General features: G+C 42.1%; 2 protein-coding genes and 2 pseudogenes across 2 annotated transcripts in view; 1 reads left to right on the top strand and 3 right to left on the bottom strand.

Annotated features, from left to right (window-relative positions):
- Window positions 1–9572, bottom strand: part of LOC115134870 (zinc finger protein 501-like) — a 252074-nt pseudogene extending 242502 nt beyond the window's left edge.
- Window positions 1–17679, top strand: part of LOC115134848 (zinc finger protein OZF-like) — a 148460-nt gene that overhangs the window by 120919 nt on the left and 9862 nt on the right. The gene's annotated exons all lie outside the window — the stretch shown is intronic.
- Window positions 4827–6075, bottom strand: LOC135572480 (gastrula zinc finger protein XlCGF17.1-like; annotated as a pseudogene).
- Window positions 11969–16829, bottom strand: LOC115124440 (zinc finger protein 501-like). Its single transcript, XM_029653873.2, has 2 exons — window positions 16179–16829; window positions 11969–13138 (listed from the first exon to the last, which is right to left on the bottom strand). The coding sequence occupies exons 1-2, from the start codon at window positions 16588–16590 to the stop codon at window positions 12003–12005; spliced, it is 1548 nt and encodes a 515-aa protein (XP_029509733.2). The 5' UTR covers window positions 16591–16829; the 3' UTR covers window positions 11969–12002.

Genomic DNA, 17679 nt, shown 5'->3' on the forward strand with positions numbered 1-17679 from the left:
GGGACCCCGTCTCAAGGATGGCCTTCAAGACTTCGAGAACCACTGGTCCAAGTATACCCCAAAACTTGAGGTAAAACTCAGCCGGCAGCCCATCCATCCCAGGCACCTTCCCTTTTCCCATCCTCCTAAGAGCGCTCTCAACCTCTTCTAGTGAGATCTGGGCCTCCATCACGTCTCTAATGTCCTCTGGCAACCGCCGGGACAAGTGTTCTAAAACACATTTCCCTGCTCTACATCTATTTCCTTTCCTTAAATAAACCTTGGAAATGATCAGTTGTCACCCTGACCATTTCCTCTGGTTTACTTACTATACTACCATTTTCTTCCCTAACTCCATGCATTACCTTCCTACTCTGCCTGGCCCTAACCGACTTAAAGAACATCGCGGAACAAGTCTCATTATGTTCTAGAAAGCCACTATGCGCACGCTCCAGGAAAGCTCGAGCCTTCTGCTCCTGCAGCTCCCTGAGCTGCGCCTTTAGGGCTGCGAATCTCTCCCAGTCAATCGACCCGCCGAGGTTGCCTGCCTCGTACTCGAGTTCAATTAACCTTTGGATACGATCCACCTCCCTCCTTTCCTCCCTTTTTTTCCTTCTACAATATCCTATTATAAAAGCCCTTATCCTCCCCTTAACTAAATCCCACCACTCTAACACCCCCTCGCACATAGACCGGAGGCCGTCAAGCCTCCGAAAGAAACAAAAAATGCGTCAACGAAAGCCTGCTCCTCCAGTATATCCCGATCTAACTTCCAGTACCCCCTACCGAAGAGGCAGACTGGCGACCCCACCTGCAGGAACACCCCGTCGTGATCCGTGAAGAAAACAGGCAACAGCCGCCCAGACAACTGACCCAAAGACCTGGATACAAAAATGTAGTCGAGCCTCCGCGCAACCCCCTGGAGTTGCGCCATGTAGGACCGACCATTGCCGGAGTAGTGTGCAGGCCACCATCAACCAGACCATGGCAAGCCATTAGCCCAGAGATGGCACCTGCACTGCTATCACCGCCTACCCCTAAATCTATATTAAAGTCTCCTCCTATCACCAAGTGCCTGTTTGTAACACACAGGGGCGCCAGACAGTCCACCATCTCCCTCCTGTCTGCCGCCACCTGTGGCCCATACACCCCAATTAACCTATATCTAGCTTCTCTAAACTTAACATCTATCCCCAAAACTCTACCCTGCATTATTACAAAAGTGTTCTCTATTTTAACCTCTCTATGCCCACACAAAATCCCTACTCCTGTTGAGTGCACCCCTCCTATGCCCCAAAAAGATTCCCCCTTATCCCACTCCCTCTTAAATCTACACACATCCCCACCATCCCTCAGGTGAACCTCCTGTAAAAAACAGAAATCAAACCCCACACCCTCTAAATAACAAAAAACCGCCCTCCTTTTAACATTATTCCTTATCCCCCTAACATTTAGACTAAAAAAGAAACAGAACTATTCATTTAATTATTAACAACAAATAAAACCCCAAAAACCAAAGAAAAAACAGGAGACTCACCCAATGCTCCCCTGGTCCATCTCCACCGGCGGGGACGTCCTCTCCACTCCTGACGCCCCCCCGTCCTCCATCCCAACCCATGACCCAGGCAGTGTGTTGGGTCCTCCCCCCACCCACCATCCCCCCCTCCCTGTTTGCCTCGGGGCTGCATGTAGGGGACCCCATCTCCTCAAAGAGGAGTTGGGATCCTTCTAGCAAACAGCCCACCGACCCCTCACTGGAGTCATCCACTAAAATGCAAGGGGCTGAGGCAAACAGGGAGGACAAATTACCCTCCCCTCCCCCGCCACTCTCTTAGCCCCCCTCCCCTCCACACCCCCTCCCTCTCACTACCTGCCAAACTTCCCCTCTTCTTCCCCTTCTTCTTTGGTGTAGGAGGTAGCGGGGAGACACAACGTCCCATCCCCGCTAACCCCCATCAATTCCCTTGTCTCGTCCTCGAGGAAGCCTGGCAGGCTGTCCCCCCCACTCCTTCCCCCATCTCCCCCCCACCCCCTCCCCTCCCACCTCCACACCTCCCTCCGTCCCAGTCACTGTCACCGTTCCCTCTTCCACTCCTTCTCGCACCACTGTCCCCTTCTCCCTCTTCTCTGCTCCTTCCCGTTCTTCCGCCTTCTTTTTCTTCTCTCCTTCTTTTTCCTTCGGTCCATCTTCTCTCCTCTTTCTTTTCGCCTCTTCATTCTTCCCTTCTTCGTCCTTCTCCGTCCTTTCCCCTGTGCCATCCGTACAATCCGCATGCGTCCTCTCTTTCCTCCCCCCATCCCCCGCTCCCCCCCCAGCTGCAGACGCGTATGACCTGTGACGAGCCGGGCAATCACGCCACAGGTGTGCTCTTGAGCCACACCCGTGGCAAGCCTTGGGCTCGTCACACTCCCTGGCCTCGTGCTCTTCCGACCCACAAAACCGACATTTCTTGTTACTGCACGAGGCCAGGGTATGGCCGTAGGCCATACAACGCCTGCAGAACGGGGGCTGACGTGCATAGTATAGGGTTCCCCTGTCAGCCCCCAGGGAGAACATTGCCGGAGGATGGAGGTAGCCATCCACACTCTTCGGGGACTCCCTGAGTAACGCCTGGAAACCTCTCTTCCCGTTCCAGAAACCCAGGGAGTCCCTGAGGTACCTCGCTGAGGAGACATTGTCCATGTACCTCCCCAGAAAGGCCCTCACTTCTTCATCCTTCACGTGCGGATTGTACATGGTTACGGTGACCACCCTGAAGTTGTTTCTTGCCAGGCTGGTCACCGTGTAATGACACAGGGGACCTTCTTCTTTCCTTCCATCACCGTCTTCATAATCTCATTGTGTTTTTCTTCCAAATATAGGGTTACATCAAACCCTTCTCCATTGGGTTCCCCTGAAGGCATAGAACATCTTTAACCTTCAATTTTAGGTGCCCCATTAGGATGTTCCTCCCAAATGTTTCTCTCCCCAAGGCTCCATCTCTTTTCCCCGCCAAGAAAAGCGCACCGTGTTGGCCAGTCCAATCCCCGGAACCGACTTGTCCATATGTATTGATTCATCTCCTCACGGACGATGGCGCACCCGTCCCACCACCTCAAACTTAGAAACAGGAAGCAAATCAAAAACAGGAATAAACAGCAAGCCAAAAAGGTGGAGCAAACAAAAGGTGTTGACTCTCCACATCTATCAAGACAACTGGAGCACTGGGCCAGACACTCTTAAATAGAACCTGGACCAGCTCAGGTGAAACACCTTCCCACTAATGAGATGGACAAGCAAGCACAGGTGTAACACGTACTGACTAACGAGGTGACACCAATCAGTGCACCCTACCCGCTAACGAGCTATACCCGCTAAAGTCCAACCTCAAAACATAAATGTAAAGACCAAAGCCTGTATCACCTTCCCCCTTTAGACAACAAATCCTATATTTTTGTTGGACATGTTTGCTCACCACCAACAGAACTTCCATTTCACATTATAATCAACTACAATGCTTCAATATAAACATGGTGTCTACTGGCTGTCAACAATTAAAAACAAGAAAAAACACATTTCTAAATAATATACAATAGTAGAACTTCTCTTCAACTTGGAACGAGCCCCCAAAAACCTTGTCTCCAATATGGAAAAACGTGCAGTCAAAATAAATTGTGATCCATTTCAACGCACTGGCTAAACGCAAAACTGGTTGACTGCCCACCCTTGAGACAATCAGCAACCAACTTCTCGCTCTCTTTTCAGGGTTCACTCGAAAGGCATGTTGTTGGTTCGGGCCCAGTCCCCAATGTCATGCATTTGGGTTAGCACATTGAGAATGAATCCTGATATTCTAAAAGCAGGGCAACATTGTCAATATAATTGTACCCAAAAATAGTCAGATTGCATAAATAATTATGATTACTAAATGTTAAATAAATCAATTGTAAATATGAAAATCAAAACCAAATGTACACCCCTTTGTTAATATGTATTGGCAATACTTCACTTAATGGTGAGGCATGGAATAATAAAACATATATTTTGTCAGGCTGAATGTTTGAAATATGAGGTGATTTGAGTCATGCTTCTTCAGTAGTGGAATAAAGACAATTAGCACTTGAATGTTGTCAAGAAATACTGGAGTGATGTCAGATTGTTAATAAAATTGATTATAGACCAATTTATTATACTGCTTTAATGTGTGTATATACACAAACATCTGAAATTAATTATTTTACATGTATTTTTAAAAAGCAGCTTTTTCAAGAAAATACATTTTTTTCATTTAGTACCAAAATAGGAAGTGGCATAGTGTTATTTTGAAGTGCTGCATTTTGATTAAAGTGGGTCAAAACACAACAATACTCAGGAAGTGGAAACAGCTTTTTTGTTAGTCACTTTTTGTTTAATAATACTCATTTCAATTCAAGCCTGGGTTTCCCCTGAAATATCCATATGTGCAATCAATTGAACAGGGCAAACGGTGACATCATTTTACAATGTTAAAACATTCTAATAACATCTTTCAATTCTACAAATGTTAAAACATTTTGTGACATATTCATTCTGACATTCATTAAAATACTCCTACTACAATGTTAAAACATTCTACATTGTGACATCATTAAAATACTTCTACTACAATGTTAAAACATTCTACATTATTTCATTGATATCATGAAACAACTACATGTTTTTCTGATGTTTAGTCAGACATCTTTTAAAGTATCTCTTCCTACATTGATTACAGCTGTGATTTCTCTCCTGTGTGTGTTCTCTGGTGACATCATTAAGGCTGCTTAGCTGAGTAAAACTCACATTGATCACAGCAATAAGGTTTCATGTGTGTACTTTCTGGTGTTTGTCAGAATGCTTTTATCAAAACTCTTCCCACATTGATCACAGCTATAAGTTTCTCTCCTGTGTGTGTTCTCTGGTGTCTTATCAGGCTGCTTAGATGAGTAAAACTCTTCCCACATTGATCACAGCTATAAGGTTTCTCTCCTGTGTGTGTTCTCTGGTGTGATGTCAGACTGGCTTGATGTCAGAAAACTCTTCCCACATTGATCACAGCTATAAGGTTTCTCTCCTGTGTGTGTTCTCTGGTGTGTGTCAGACCGCTGGTTGATGTCGAAAACTCTTCCACATTGATCACAGCTATAAGGTTTCTCTCCTGTGTGTTCTCTGGTGTACTGTCAGACAGCTAGATGTACCAAAACTCTGCCCACATTGATCACAGCTATAAGGTTTCTCTCCTGTGTGTGTTCTCTGGTGTTGAGTCAGATGGCTAGATTGAACAAAACTCCTCGCACATTGATCACAGCTATAAGGTTTCTCTCCTGTATGTGTTCTCTTGTGTAATGTCAGACCGCTAGATGTAGTAAAAGTCCTCCCACATTGACCACAGCTATAAGGTTTCTCTCCTGTGTGTGTTCTGTGGTGTTCAGTCAGATGGCTAGATTGAACAAAACTCCTCCCACATTGATCACAGCTATAAGGTTTCTCTCCTGTGTGTGTTCTGTGGTGTTCAGTCAGATGGCTAGATTGAACAAAACTCCTCCCACATTGATCACAGCTATAAGGTTTCTCTCCTGTGTGTGTCTCTGGTGTATTTTAAGTTCTGATGAAGATTTGCAACCTTTCCCACAGTCAGAGCAGCAATGAGATTTCTTCCCTGTGGGTCTCTGCTGGTGTTTCTTGAGGTGTTTTGATGTGGAGAGACTCTTCTCTGCCCTGTCAGCATCATGAGGTTGTTGAGGCCCCCCAGAGGATCCACGATAGTCACATCTCTCTCCTGTGTGAACAAAAAGTCAGACAGGTGGTGTAAGGCCCACAAAAGCAAAATCCACACTGTTTATTTGAGGTGATGCCAACAGCGAGCCATTATGTTGTACAAACAATGATTGTAATTAACATTCATTACAGACATTTGTCTTAAGACAGTCAAGTGAACAACAATAGTCATATTTTGTCTTGTTTTCCCATTAGTAGTTAGTTTAACTGCAGAAATAATTTTAAAATTGTTGAAATCCAAAGCAGTGTGCCTGACAACTTTTGGTCTCCAATATAGGGTGGTTCCCAAACTTTTTATAGTCCCGTACCCCTTCAATCATTCAACTTGCAGCTTCGTACCCCCTCTTGCACCAGGGTCAGAGCAATCTCAAATGTTGTTTTTTGCCATCATTGTAAGCCTGCCACACACACTATACAATACATTTATTAAACATAAGTTTGTCACAACTGTGATCTGTGCCTGTATTTAGTTGTCATGCTAGTGAGGGAATCCACTCTCACATAGGTACGTGGTAGCAAAGGGTATCGGGTGTCGTAACAGCGCGATTTGCCAAGGAAGGATACTCTGAACGCAGACCTATCCAGAAATCTGGCAGTGGCTTCTGATTAAATTACATTTTCACAGAACTGCTTGTTGCAATTTCGATGAGGTTTTCTTGTTCAGATTGCGGTAAGTGGACTGGAGGCAGGGCATGAAAGGGATAATGAATCCAGTTGTTTGTGTCATCCGTTTCGGGAAAGTACCTGCAAAATTGCGCAGCCAACTCACTCAGGTGTTTCGCTACATCACATTTGACATTTTCCGTAAGCTTGAGTTAATTTGCACACAAATAAATCATACAATAATGGAAAGACCTGTGTGTTGTCCTTGTTAACGGAGACAGAAGAGCTCCTACTTCTTTAATCATAGCCTCAATTTTGTCCTGCACATTGAATATTGTTGCGGAGAGTCCCTGTAATCCTAGGTTCAGATCATTCAGGTGAGAAAAAACATCACCCAGATAGGCCAGTCGTGTGAGAAACTCGTCATCATGCAAGCGGTCAGACAAGTGAAAATTATGCTCAGTAAAGAAAACTTTAAGCTCGTCTCTCAATTTAAAAAAACGTGTCAATACTTTGCCCCTTGATAACCAGCGCACTTCTGTATGTTGTAAAAGCGTTACATGGTCACTGCCCATATCATTGCATAGTGTATAAAATACATGCAAGTTCAGGGGCCTTGCTTTAACAAAGTTAACCATTTTCACTGTTATGTCCAAAATGTCTTTCAAGCTGTCAGGCATTCCCTTGGCAGCAAGAGCATCTCGGTGGATGCTGCAGTGTACCCAAGTGGCGTCAGGAGAAACCGCTTGTACGTGCGTTACCACTCCAGTATGTTCCCCTGTCATGGCTTTTCTACGTTTGGCTATATATGGACCGTTAGTGGAATTCCCGCGAGAGAGTAACGGTTAATGTGATTGGATCTTAATTATTTGACTAGGCTACCTGTATTTGAGATTGTGTTGTTATAGCGCTGAACACTAGATGGTTACATTTTATTTTTGGCAGTGAAACGAGGCCACTCAGGTGAGGAAAAAACCTCACCAAATGTATAGCCCCGTTGGAAAATAAAAATGGACTGTTTGAAAATGTGAAGAAAATGTATTATTTAAATGTGTATCACATTTTTATTTGGCGTATCCCTGACGGCATAGCGTATACCCCAGTTTGGTAATACTTGCCGTAGACCTAATGTACGACCCATAACTTCACCTTAAAAATAACATACACCTAGGACCATAAATCATTTAATATTTCAGATGAAACATGGAAACTAAATCGTATTTTTTCATGACATTTCATAACCTGATCACCAGATAATTTTGTGAATAATCCCACTAGGCTACTCTGTAATGTGTTGTCATTCTAAATGTCCTGAATAAGAAAATAGCTCTGTGTTGTACAATAGCCTATACATCAAGGAACAGTTCTATACACATTATGAGCTAAGTATCTATGTGTGCAAACAGACTAACGAGACCCTACAGTAAATCAAGCAGACAATAACATTATAAACATCAATTTGTTAGGGATGTTGGATCCAACGTGGAGCACGGCATAACTGTCTTTACCAGAGTAATGAATGAAGAAGCAATTTGATTGTTGTTGCATGTCGTGATGTTTGTCATGTGACTGTCATTTGAAAATGATTTCCTGGATCAGCCGATGAACATTTGACTGTAACTAAACAGCTACAGTATTAAGAATGATGTGTAATTATTGAAGAACCGCGCTAATGACAGTATCCATTTGGGTGTTGTCAATAAAGTTAAGGTGACTCTCCTTTTTTTAGAGGGTGGATCAGCTTAATATTGCGGAAAGAATGTTGCTTCCAATGTAATTGTCTGCATCATTTCCAATCCCCCATATTTTTTTGGTAAATATATATCCATACATATATATACACATACCTATATAGACATACATACTTTTTAAAAGAATATACCTTTATTATTATTCCCAGCAAACCCTACTGCCGATCCCCCAATTGAAGTAAATTAATAAACACTTTCTACCTTCAATCCATACATCTTATACACATTCTACAGACAGTCTACGTTAAGGTGACTCACAGTTAAAACCATTTGATTTTGCATACTCTGAAATGATTTAGGATTTCTGTGCCCATGAAAACTGTTTTCCCAGCGTAATATAAGGAAACACTAGGTAGAGTGCATTTCCGAGATCTGAATACAAAAAACTGTTCTAACAGGACAATAACCTAAACCACAAGGCCAAATCTACACTGGAGGAGTTTACCAAGATGACATTGAATGTTCCTGAGTGGCCTAGTTAGTTTGGACTTAAATCGTCTTGAAAGTCTATGGCAAGACTTGAAAATGGCTTTCTAGCTATGATCAACAACCAACTTGACAGAACAGGAAGGAAGGATTTTTAAAAAGAATAATGAATATTCACATGATCAGTCACCTATTGGATGACATCACGACTTCCCATCAAGCTAACTCCTTGAATGCCTTACTATGACATCACTCACTCCTTCAAGTTTGCAGTGGTCTAAAAAAAACTATTTTGTATTTATATATCTGTTTTTTTTAATCACTGGAGGACATCATGAACATTTTCAGGTGTAGAATGCCCTTTTAAAAATCACACATTAGTTCAACAAGTTTGAGTCCTAGAGTTTGTGTCCTTGATTTATAAGACAGTACTCACTGTATGTACTGGTGTTAATCAGATCAATGTCCCTGTTTTATAAGATAATACTCACTGTATTTACTGGTGTTAATCAGATCAATGTCCCTGTTTTATAAGATAATACTCACTGTATTTTCTGGTGTTAATCAGTTCTCCAGTCTTCTCTTCTTCGTCCTCCTCTAGTGTGACAGTAATCTCCCCCTCTTCATCCTTCATTCCAAAACACGCGTCTTCATCTTCTTTTTTCACGGTAACAGCCTCACCCTCTACTTGTTTTTGTATTGTAACATCCTTCTCTTCCTTCTCTTCTTTCACAAGAGCTTCTTTCTCCGTCCAGCAGACCTCTTCTTTATCAGGAGGAGAGTAGTTTAGTGAACTCATGGTCGGGAATAACCGCTTGTTAGCATTAGCGACTAGACTAGTGCTAACTTAACCAGCCAGCTAGCTGACTTACAACGTAAATATGAAATTAAATGGGGTAGCTAGGTTGTTTACACATAAGTATGTTTAAATCACAGTGGCAAATAAACCACGAAATTGTCTAAAGAACTTGAATGTTCCGACTTTGTTGGCTAGCGAGCTACCGAGGTGGCTGCAGTTGTTGAAGAAGCGTTCCGTCCACAAGATTACACGTCACACTAGAAACATCGCCTGAAATACACATATCGCCATCTGCTGTTTGGGGGGAGTAAAGGAGTTGAGGAGGGAACACTTTTTGTCTTCTTCATTGAATTATAATATTATAAAGCAGTTTAGGGAAACGTTTTTTTCCTCTCCATTAAATAATAATATTATTTCAACACGTACAAAGAGCAACAAGTGTTTGATTAGTTCAGATTTTTTATGAGAATTTAAAACAGACTCTACATCAACTCCACATCTGTATTTCTGATTCAGTCAAATAACTAGATATCAAAATAAGCACCTAGTTATTGATACCCTTGATAAAGATGAGCAAAAATGTATGTATTAAATAAATCAACTTTACCCACTACCAGGATATTTTAGCCCAAAACCTGGTTACCTCTCTGCTAGGAGGCTGATACTTGGCCATAAGTTGATATTCTAGCAAGACAAATCAACATCCACGAAGAAATGGTTAATCGGGCACAAAATCAACACTTTCTATGGCCATCTCGGTCTTCGGACTTGAACTCCATTGAAAACCTGTGGTTTGAATTGAACAGGGCAGTCCATAAGCGCAGACAAAATAAATCAATGACCTGGAGAGATTCTGTTTGGAAGAATGGTCTAAGATCCCACCCAATGTGTTCTCTAATCTCATAAAACAGTTGAGTGTCGTTATCCTCCCAAGGGGAAAGTACTGGAGTATTGAAAACATGGGTGGCAATAATTCAGACCCCTACCTTTGAGAATTACATGTTAAACTAAATCTCTTTCTCTGAGCAATTGTATTGCTATAAAATAATATAATTTCCTTTATTTCTTACATACACTATAGCTCAGTATTTTAATTCTTTATTTTATAGAGTCATTGTTGCTCATCATTATCAAGAGTGTCAACAATTTGTCCACCAATTTTAACCTCAATACTGCTGTTACATGGTGTAACAATACATCATGTAGATGTATATATTGAACAGACTAGGTCTATACTGCTCCTACATGGTGTAACAATACATCATTTAGATGTATATAATGAACAGACAAGGTCTATACTGCTCCTACATGGTGTAACAATACACCATGTAGATGTATATAATGAACAGACAAGGTCTATACTGCGCCTAGATGGTGTAACAATACAGTGCATTCGGAAAGTATTCAGACCCCTTCACTTTTTCCACATTTTGTTACGTTACAGCCTTATTCTAAAAATATATATTTTTAGATACTCAATCAACACACAATACCCCATAATGACAAAGCAAAAACACTTTTTTCCTTCTAATTTATTAAAATAATAAACTGAAAAATCTACATAAGTATTCAGACCTTTTACTATGTATTTTGTTGAAACACCTTAGATGGCGATTACAGCCTCCAGTCTTCATGGGTATGACGCTACAAACTTGGCATCCTATATTTGGGGAGTTTCTACCATTCTTCTCTCAAACTGTCAGATTGGATGGGGAGCTATTTTCAGGTCTCACCAGAGATGTTAGATTGGGTTCAAGTCCGGGCTCTGGCTGGGCCACTCAAGGTTATTCAGAGACTTGTCCCAAAGCCACTCCTACGCTGTCTTGGATGTGTGGTTAGGGCCGTTGTCCTGCTGGAAGGTGAACCTTCGCCCCAGTCTGAGGTTCTGAGTGCTCTGGTGCAGGTTTTCACCATAGAGCTCTCTGCACTTTGCTCCGTCCATCTTTCTCTCGATCCTGACTAGCATCCCAGTTCCTGCCGCTGAAAAACATCCTCACAGCCTGATGCTGTGCCAGGTTTATATCAAATATGATGCTTGGCATTCAGGCCAAATAATGTAATATTGGTTTCATCAGACCAGGAAATCTTGTTTCTCATGGTCTGAGAGTCTTTAGGTGTCTTTTTGGCAAACTCCAAGTGGGCTGTAATGTGCATTTTACTGAGGAGTGGCTTCCGTCCTGCCACCCTACCATAAAGGCTTGATTGGTGGAGTGCTACAGAGATGGTTGTCCTTCTGGAAGGTTCTCCCATCCCCACAGAGAAACTCTGTAGCTCTATCAGAGTGACCATCGGGTTCTTGATCACCTCCCAGACTAAGGCCCTTCTCCCCCAATTGCTCAGTTTGGCCGTGCGAGTCTTGGTGGTACCAAACTTCTTCAATCAAAGAATGATGGTGACCACTGTGTTCTTGGGGACATCCAATGCTACAGATATTTTTTGGTACCCTTCCCCATATCTGTCCCTCAACACAATCCTGTCTCGGAGCTCTACGGACAATTTCTTTGACCTCATTGCTTGGCGTTTGCTCTGACGTGCATTGTCAACTGTAGGACCTTATATAGACAGGTATAATCATAAATAATATGATTTCATGTGGCATAAACAAAAACACAAATTCTCAGTCAAAAAAAAAAGTCAGATCACAGCACCTTTATTGTCTCATGTGATTTCAGGTTCTGTGACTGGGAAAATGTCCTTCCACGCAGAGAGAGAGCAGTGGTAGGGCTTTTTTGGTGTGTGTCTTATTATGCTCCTTCAGGCTCCTTAACCAGGGAAAACTCTTTCCACACTGGGGGCATTGGAAAGGCTTTTCTCCTGTGTGTATTCTCTCGTGCTCTTTTAACGGTCCTTTCTTAGTAAAACTCTTTCCACAATGGGAACAATGGAATGGCTTTTCTCCTGTGTGTATCCTCTCATGAGCTTTTAGGTGCCCTGTCTGAGTAAAACTCATCCCACAGTGGGAACAGTGATAAGGCTTTTCTCCAGTGTGTATTCTCTCATGCCTTTTCAGGTTAGCTAAAATGGTAAAAGTCTTTTCACAATGGGAACATTGGAAAGGCTTTTCTCCTGTGTGTGTCCTCTCATGAGCTTTTAGGTACCCTAAATGAATAAAACTCTTTTCACAGTGGGAACAGTGATAAGGCTTTTCTCCTGTGTGTATCCTCTCATGAGCTTTTAGGTCCCCTAACTGAATAAACCTCTTTTCACAGTGGGAACAGTGGTAAGGCTTTTCTCCAGTGTGTATTCTCTCATGCCTTTTCAGGTTAGCTAACACGGCAAAACTCTTTTCACACTGGGAACATTGGAAAGGCATTTCTCCGGTGTGTAGTCTCGCATGTTTTTTTAGGTTTCCTATTAGAGTAAAACTCTTTCCACAATGGGAACATTGGAATAGCTTTTCTCCTTTGTGTATTCTCTCATGCTCTTTCAATTGCCCTTTCTTAGTAAAACTTTTTCCACACTGGGAACATTGGAAAGGCTTTTCTCCTGTGTGTATCCTCTCATGAGCTTTTAGGTGCCCTGTCTGAGTAAACCTCATTCCACAGTGGGAACAGTGATAAGGCTTTTCTCCTGTGTGTATTCTCTCATGCCTTTTCAGGTTAGCTAACATGGTAAAACTCTTTCCACACTGGGAACATTGGAAAGGCTTTTCTCCTGTGTGTGTTCTTTCATGCAGTTTTAGGTTCCCTGACCAGCAAAAACTCTTAACACAGTGAGAGCAGTGGTGTTGTCTCGCTGGTTTGGGCATCTCTGGGTCTGGTTCCCCTGAAGGACTCTCCCCGCTGTCAGAGTCTGGTTTCTCTCCTGCCAAAGACAAACAGAGTATCTCATTAAACAGAGACCTGAATGAAACCTGCACATGATAAAACTGTCTTCCTATGAGGTTTAATCTAGACTTGATCCCTCAATAAAAGAGGAGAACTGGTCATCACAGAGTGGCTGTAGTGCTTTGTAGGCTGGGTAAATCCATTTGAATTCAATACATTTTTGACAGCATCCCTTTTGATAGAAAAAAGCTTTCCTTACATGTTTAACTAGAAGAAGTGGTAAGAAAGTGACCTTTTGGAACTGAATGCAAAAACATTCGTGAGATATACAGTACCAGTTACAGGTTGACACAACTTATCATTCAAGGGCTATTCGTATTTAAAAACATAAAGTAGCCACCCTTTGCCTTGATGACAGCTTTGCACACTGTTGGCATTCTCTCAACCAGCTTCACCTGGAATGCTTTTCCAAAGGTTTTGAAGGAGTTCCCACATATGCTGAGCACTTTTTGGCTCCTTTTCCTTCACTCTGTGGTCCACTCTGTGGTCCAACTTATCCCAAACCATCTCAATTGGGTTGAAGTCGGGTGATTGTGAATGCCAGGTCATCTGATGCAGCACTCCATCACTCTCCCTTTTGGTCAAATAGCCCTTACACAGCCTAGAGGTGTGTTGGGTCATTGTCCTGTTGAAAAACAAATGATAGTCCCACTAAGCGCAAACCAGATGGGATGGCGTACTGCTTCAAAGTGCTGTGGTAGTCAGACAGGTGTGAGCCTTTCCAAATCATGTCCAATCAATTGAATTTACCACAGGTGCACTCCAATCAATTTGTAGAAACATCTCAACAATGACCAATGGAAACAGTATGCACCGGAGGTCAATTTCAAGTCGCATAGCAAAGGGTCTGAATACTTACGTAAATATGGTATTTCTGTTTTTTATTTTTAATAAATGTGATTTTTTTTCTCCAAACCTATTTTCTCTTTGTCATTACGGGGTATTGTGTGTAGATTGATGAGGATTTTTATTTATTTAATCCATTGTAGAAAAAGGATGTAATGTAACAAAATGTGGAAAAACTTAAGTGACAAAAAAAGGGGGTTAAAGACATAAAAAGTATATCTATATTTTTTACATCTCTCAGATACAGGACAAACACTTAAGAACAAACTCCCTTTAGATGTTTTGGGGAACTGTTGTTCCATGTTGTGAATGTCATGCAATGCATTAGTATGGGTTATAGCAGTATGGCCAAATATTTTTTGTTGATACTTCCATGGGTCTTACAGTTCAAAATCAAATAGCAAAATTATCCTTGGTATAACATTCTTAAAACAGTACTGTACTGGGCAAGCCCTTCATGTTGTTTAAACCTTCTTAAAACAATTCCAAATAGCTTAGAAGAACCCCCCCTTTTAAGCATTCTAGTACAGTCACATAGTTAACACACATGGACGCAGCGGTCGAAGCCACTGCATCTCAGTGTAAGAGGCGTCACTACAGGCAGTATCACATCCAGCTGTGATTGGGAGTCCCACAGTAGTTGTCTGTTATTGGGGTCGAGAGGAAGACAAAGGAGAGGGATCCCAAATGTGGATAGGAAGATACAAATAATCATTATTACTGGAAAATATTCATTTAAAATCCAGGAATCTTACAACTTTATCTCTCTAGGTCAAGCCAGTAGGTTGTATCCATGTGGTTCTCTCTCTCTAGGTCATGCCACTAGTTTACAGTAGGTTGTATTCAAGTGGTTTTATCTCTCTAGGTCATGCCAGTAGGCTACAGTAGGTTGTATCCAAGTAGTGTTCTCTCTCTAGGTCATGCCAGTAGGCTACAGTAGGTTGTAACTCTCTAGGTCATGCCAGAAGGTTACAGTAGGTTGTATCCAAGTGGTTTTATCTCTCTAGGTCAGGCCAGTGGGTTACAGTTGGTTGTAACTCTCTAGGTCAAGCCAGTAGGCTACAGAAGGTTGTATCCAAGTGGTTTTATCTCTCTAGTTCAAGCAAGTAGGCTACAGTAGGTTGTATCTCTCTAGGTCATGCCAGTAGGTTACAGTAGGTTGTATCTCTCTAGCTCATGCCAGTAGGTTGTAACTCTCTAGGTCATGCCAGTAGGTTACAGTAGGTTGTATCCAAAGTGGTTTTATCTCTCTAGGTCAAGCCAGTAGGTTACAGTAGGTTGTATCTCTCTAGGTCATGCCAGTAGGTTACAGTAGGTTGTATCTCTCTAGGTCATGCCAGTAGGTTATAGTAGGTTGTCACTCTCTAGGTCATGCCAGTAGGCTACAGTAGGTTGTATCTCTCTAGGTCATGCCAGTAGGTTACAGTAGGTTGTATCTCTCTAGGTCATGCCAGTAGGCTACATTAGGTTGTATGCAAATGGAAACGATTATCAACCCAATGTGGAAAGTGTTGAATTTGGTCAACAACAAAATGAATGGTTTATTTGCTACGTGAGGTTTACTTGATCTAACAGAAGTAATGATGAAGTTATGTGGACACGTGACATACCGACAACTTTGATTAAAAAAACACTATAGGAGTTGTCTCCAGACCGCTATGCATATTCAAGCTTAGCATCTCTCTCCATTGAATACAGGCGGTTGATGTCAACAACCCTCATAGAATATAAAAAATAGATTACAATAATAAGATGTATCCACCAATCCAAAGAAAGGATAGGCGGGATCTAGACAACCCGCAGTGCCACTTTGTGGACAACGACTCCCCTTGTTAGGGCGGAGAGTCATCTTGTCAGTATATCCATAATCTTTGGTGTAGCCAACCCAACTCTCACATGGCACTATTGGGGGGCACGGTGTGTAGTAAAACATCACTACGTGAAAATCACTACATGCCGTGCCCCCCAGTCTGCGCTCAGCAGATAGACCCTTCTCAAATATATATGTTAAGTCACTTTTTGGAAACGGAATGGAGAAAACAGGGGGTAACTTTCTCTCTACGTCGTCTGATTCTAGACATATCAGTCATTCTAGGGCCCTCCGTTGAAGAGGTATTGACGAGCCAACTCCGAATATCCAAAGTTAAAAACACATAGAAGACGGTACTTACTGGTGTTAATCAGATCTATCTCCACCTCCTCATCTTTCAATGTGACAGTAATCTCCCCTTCCTTCTTCACACCAAAAACTACATCCTCTTTTACTGTAACATCCTCTTCTTTTACTGTAACATCCTCCTCATCTTCATCTTCCAATGTGACAGTAATCTCCCCTTCCATCTTCACTCCAAAAACTACATCATCTTTCCCTTCCTCTTGTTTTACTGTGACATCCTCCTCCTCGTTCACTCTGAACGAGTCTTTCTCTTCTTTCACTGTAACAGCCTCACCCCCAACTTCTTGTTTTACTGTGACAGCCTCCTCTTCCGTCTCCTCTTTCACGACAATGTTCAGCCCCAGAGCTTCTTTCTCCGTCCAGCAGACCTCTTCTTTAACAGGAGGGGAGTAGTTTAGGGAGCTCATGTTCGGAGATGTTAGCTAGCTATCTATCATTAGCGACTAGTCTAGTGCTAACTTAACCAGCCAGCTGCTATATCTGACTAATACAAAATAACGTAATATTAAATTAAATAGGTAAACAAGTAGATACGACAGAAGTGTGTCTAAAACACAGCAGCAAATATAGACCGAAAGCGTATAAATAGCTTGAATCTTTCGGCTATGTTGGCTAGCAAGCTACCGAGGTGGTTGACGAGCTGTTTCTGAAGAACCGTCCACTAGAATATACGTCACGCTGGCAGCATCGCCTGAAAGACGCACATCGCCGTCTGCTGACTGGAGGGGAAACGCAGTTGAGGATCATATTTTATTTTCAGACAAAGATTATTTTAAATGGATTTAATTAAATTATAGCATTATATTGAGACATACAAAGAGAAAACGTGTTGATTGATTAGTGCGAATAAAAAATGTTTACTACAGCACATATAAGGTAGTTTCATTAAGTCATACTAAATCTTTATAAGTAGCCAGCTGCTGTAGGTCTATACTGCTCCAACATGGTGGAACAATGCATCATGTAGATGTATATAATGAACAGACTAGGTCTGGTGTGGGAAATTAAGGTTATGCTGCTAGTGTGATTTATAATCTAGTGGACGGAACGCTTCTTTCAACAGCAGCAACAGTTAGTCAGCTACCTCGGTAGCTTACTAGACAAAATAGCCGAACTAATATAGCTCTTTTGTGTATATTAGCCACTTTGTTTTAAACCCACTTCTGTCATCTAGTTAGTTAACCGATGTCATTTAATATTTACGGTGTTGTTAATAGTCATCTAGCGGGCTGGAAAAGTTATCAATAGCCTAGCTAACATCGACGACCATGAGGTCACTAAGCTACTCACCTCCTGCTAAAGAAGAGGTCGTCTGCTGGATGGAGAAAGAGGGTCTGTGGCTGAATGTTGTCGTGAAAGAGGAGGATGTCACAATACAAAAACAAGTAGAGGCTAACTGGGCCCTGATTAACACTAGTAAGTAATGTCCTGAATATAGAGGCACAAACTCTGCAGTTGCTGAACTGGTGTGTGGTGTTAAAGGCGAAATATGCAAT

Source organism: Oncorhynchus nerka, linkage group LG2, assembly GCF_034236695.1.
Source record: "Oncorhynchus nerka isolate Pitt River linkage group LG2, Oner_Uvic_2.0, whole genome shotgun sequence".
Taxonomy (NCBI): domain Eukaryota; kingdom Metazoa; phylum Chordata; class Actinopteri; order Salmoniformes; family Salmonidae; genus Oncorhynchus; species Oncorhynchus nerka.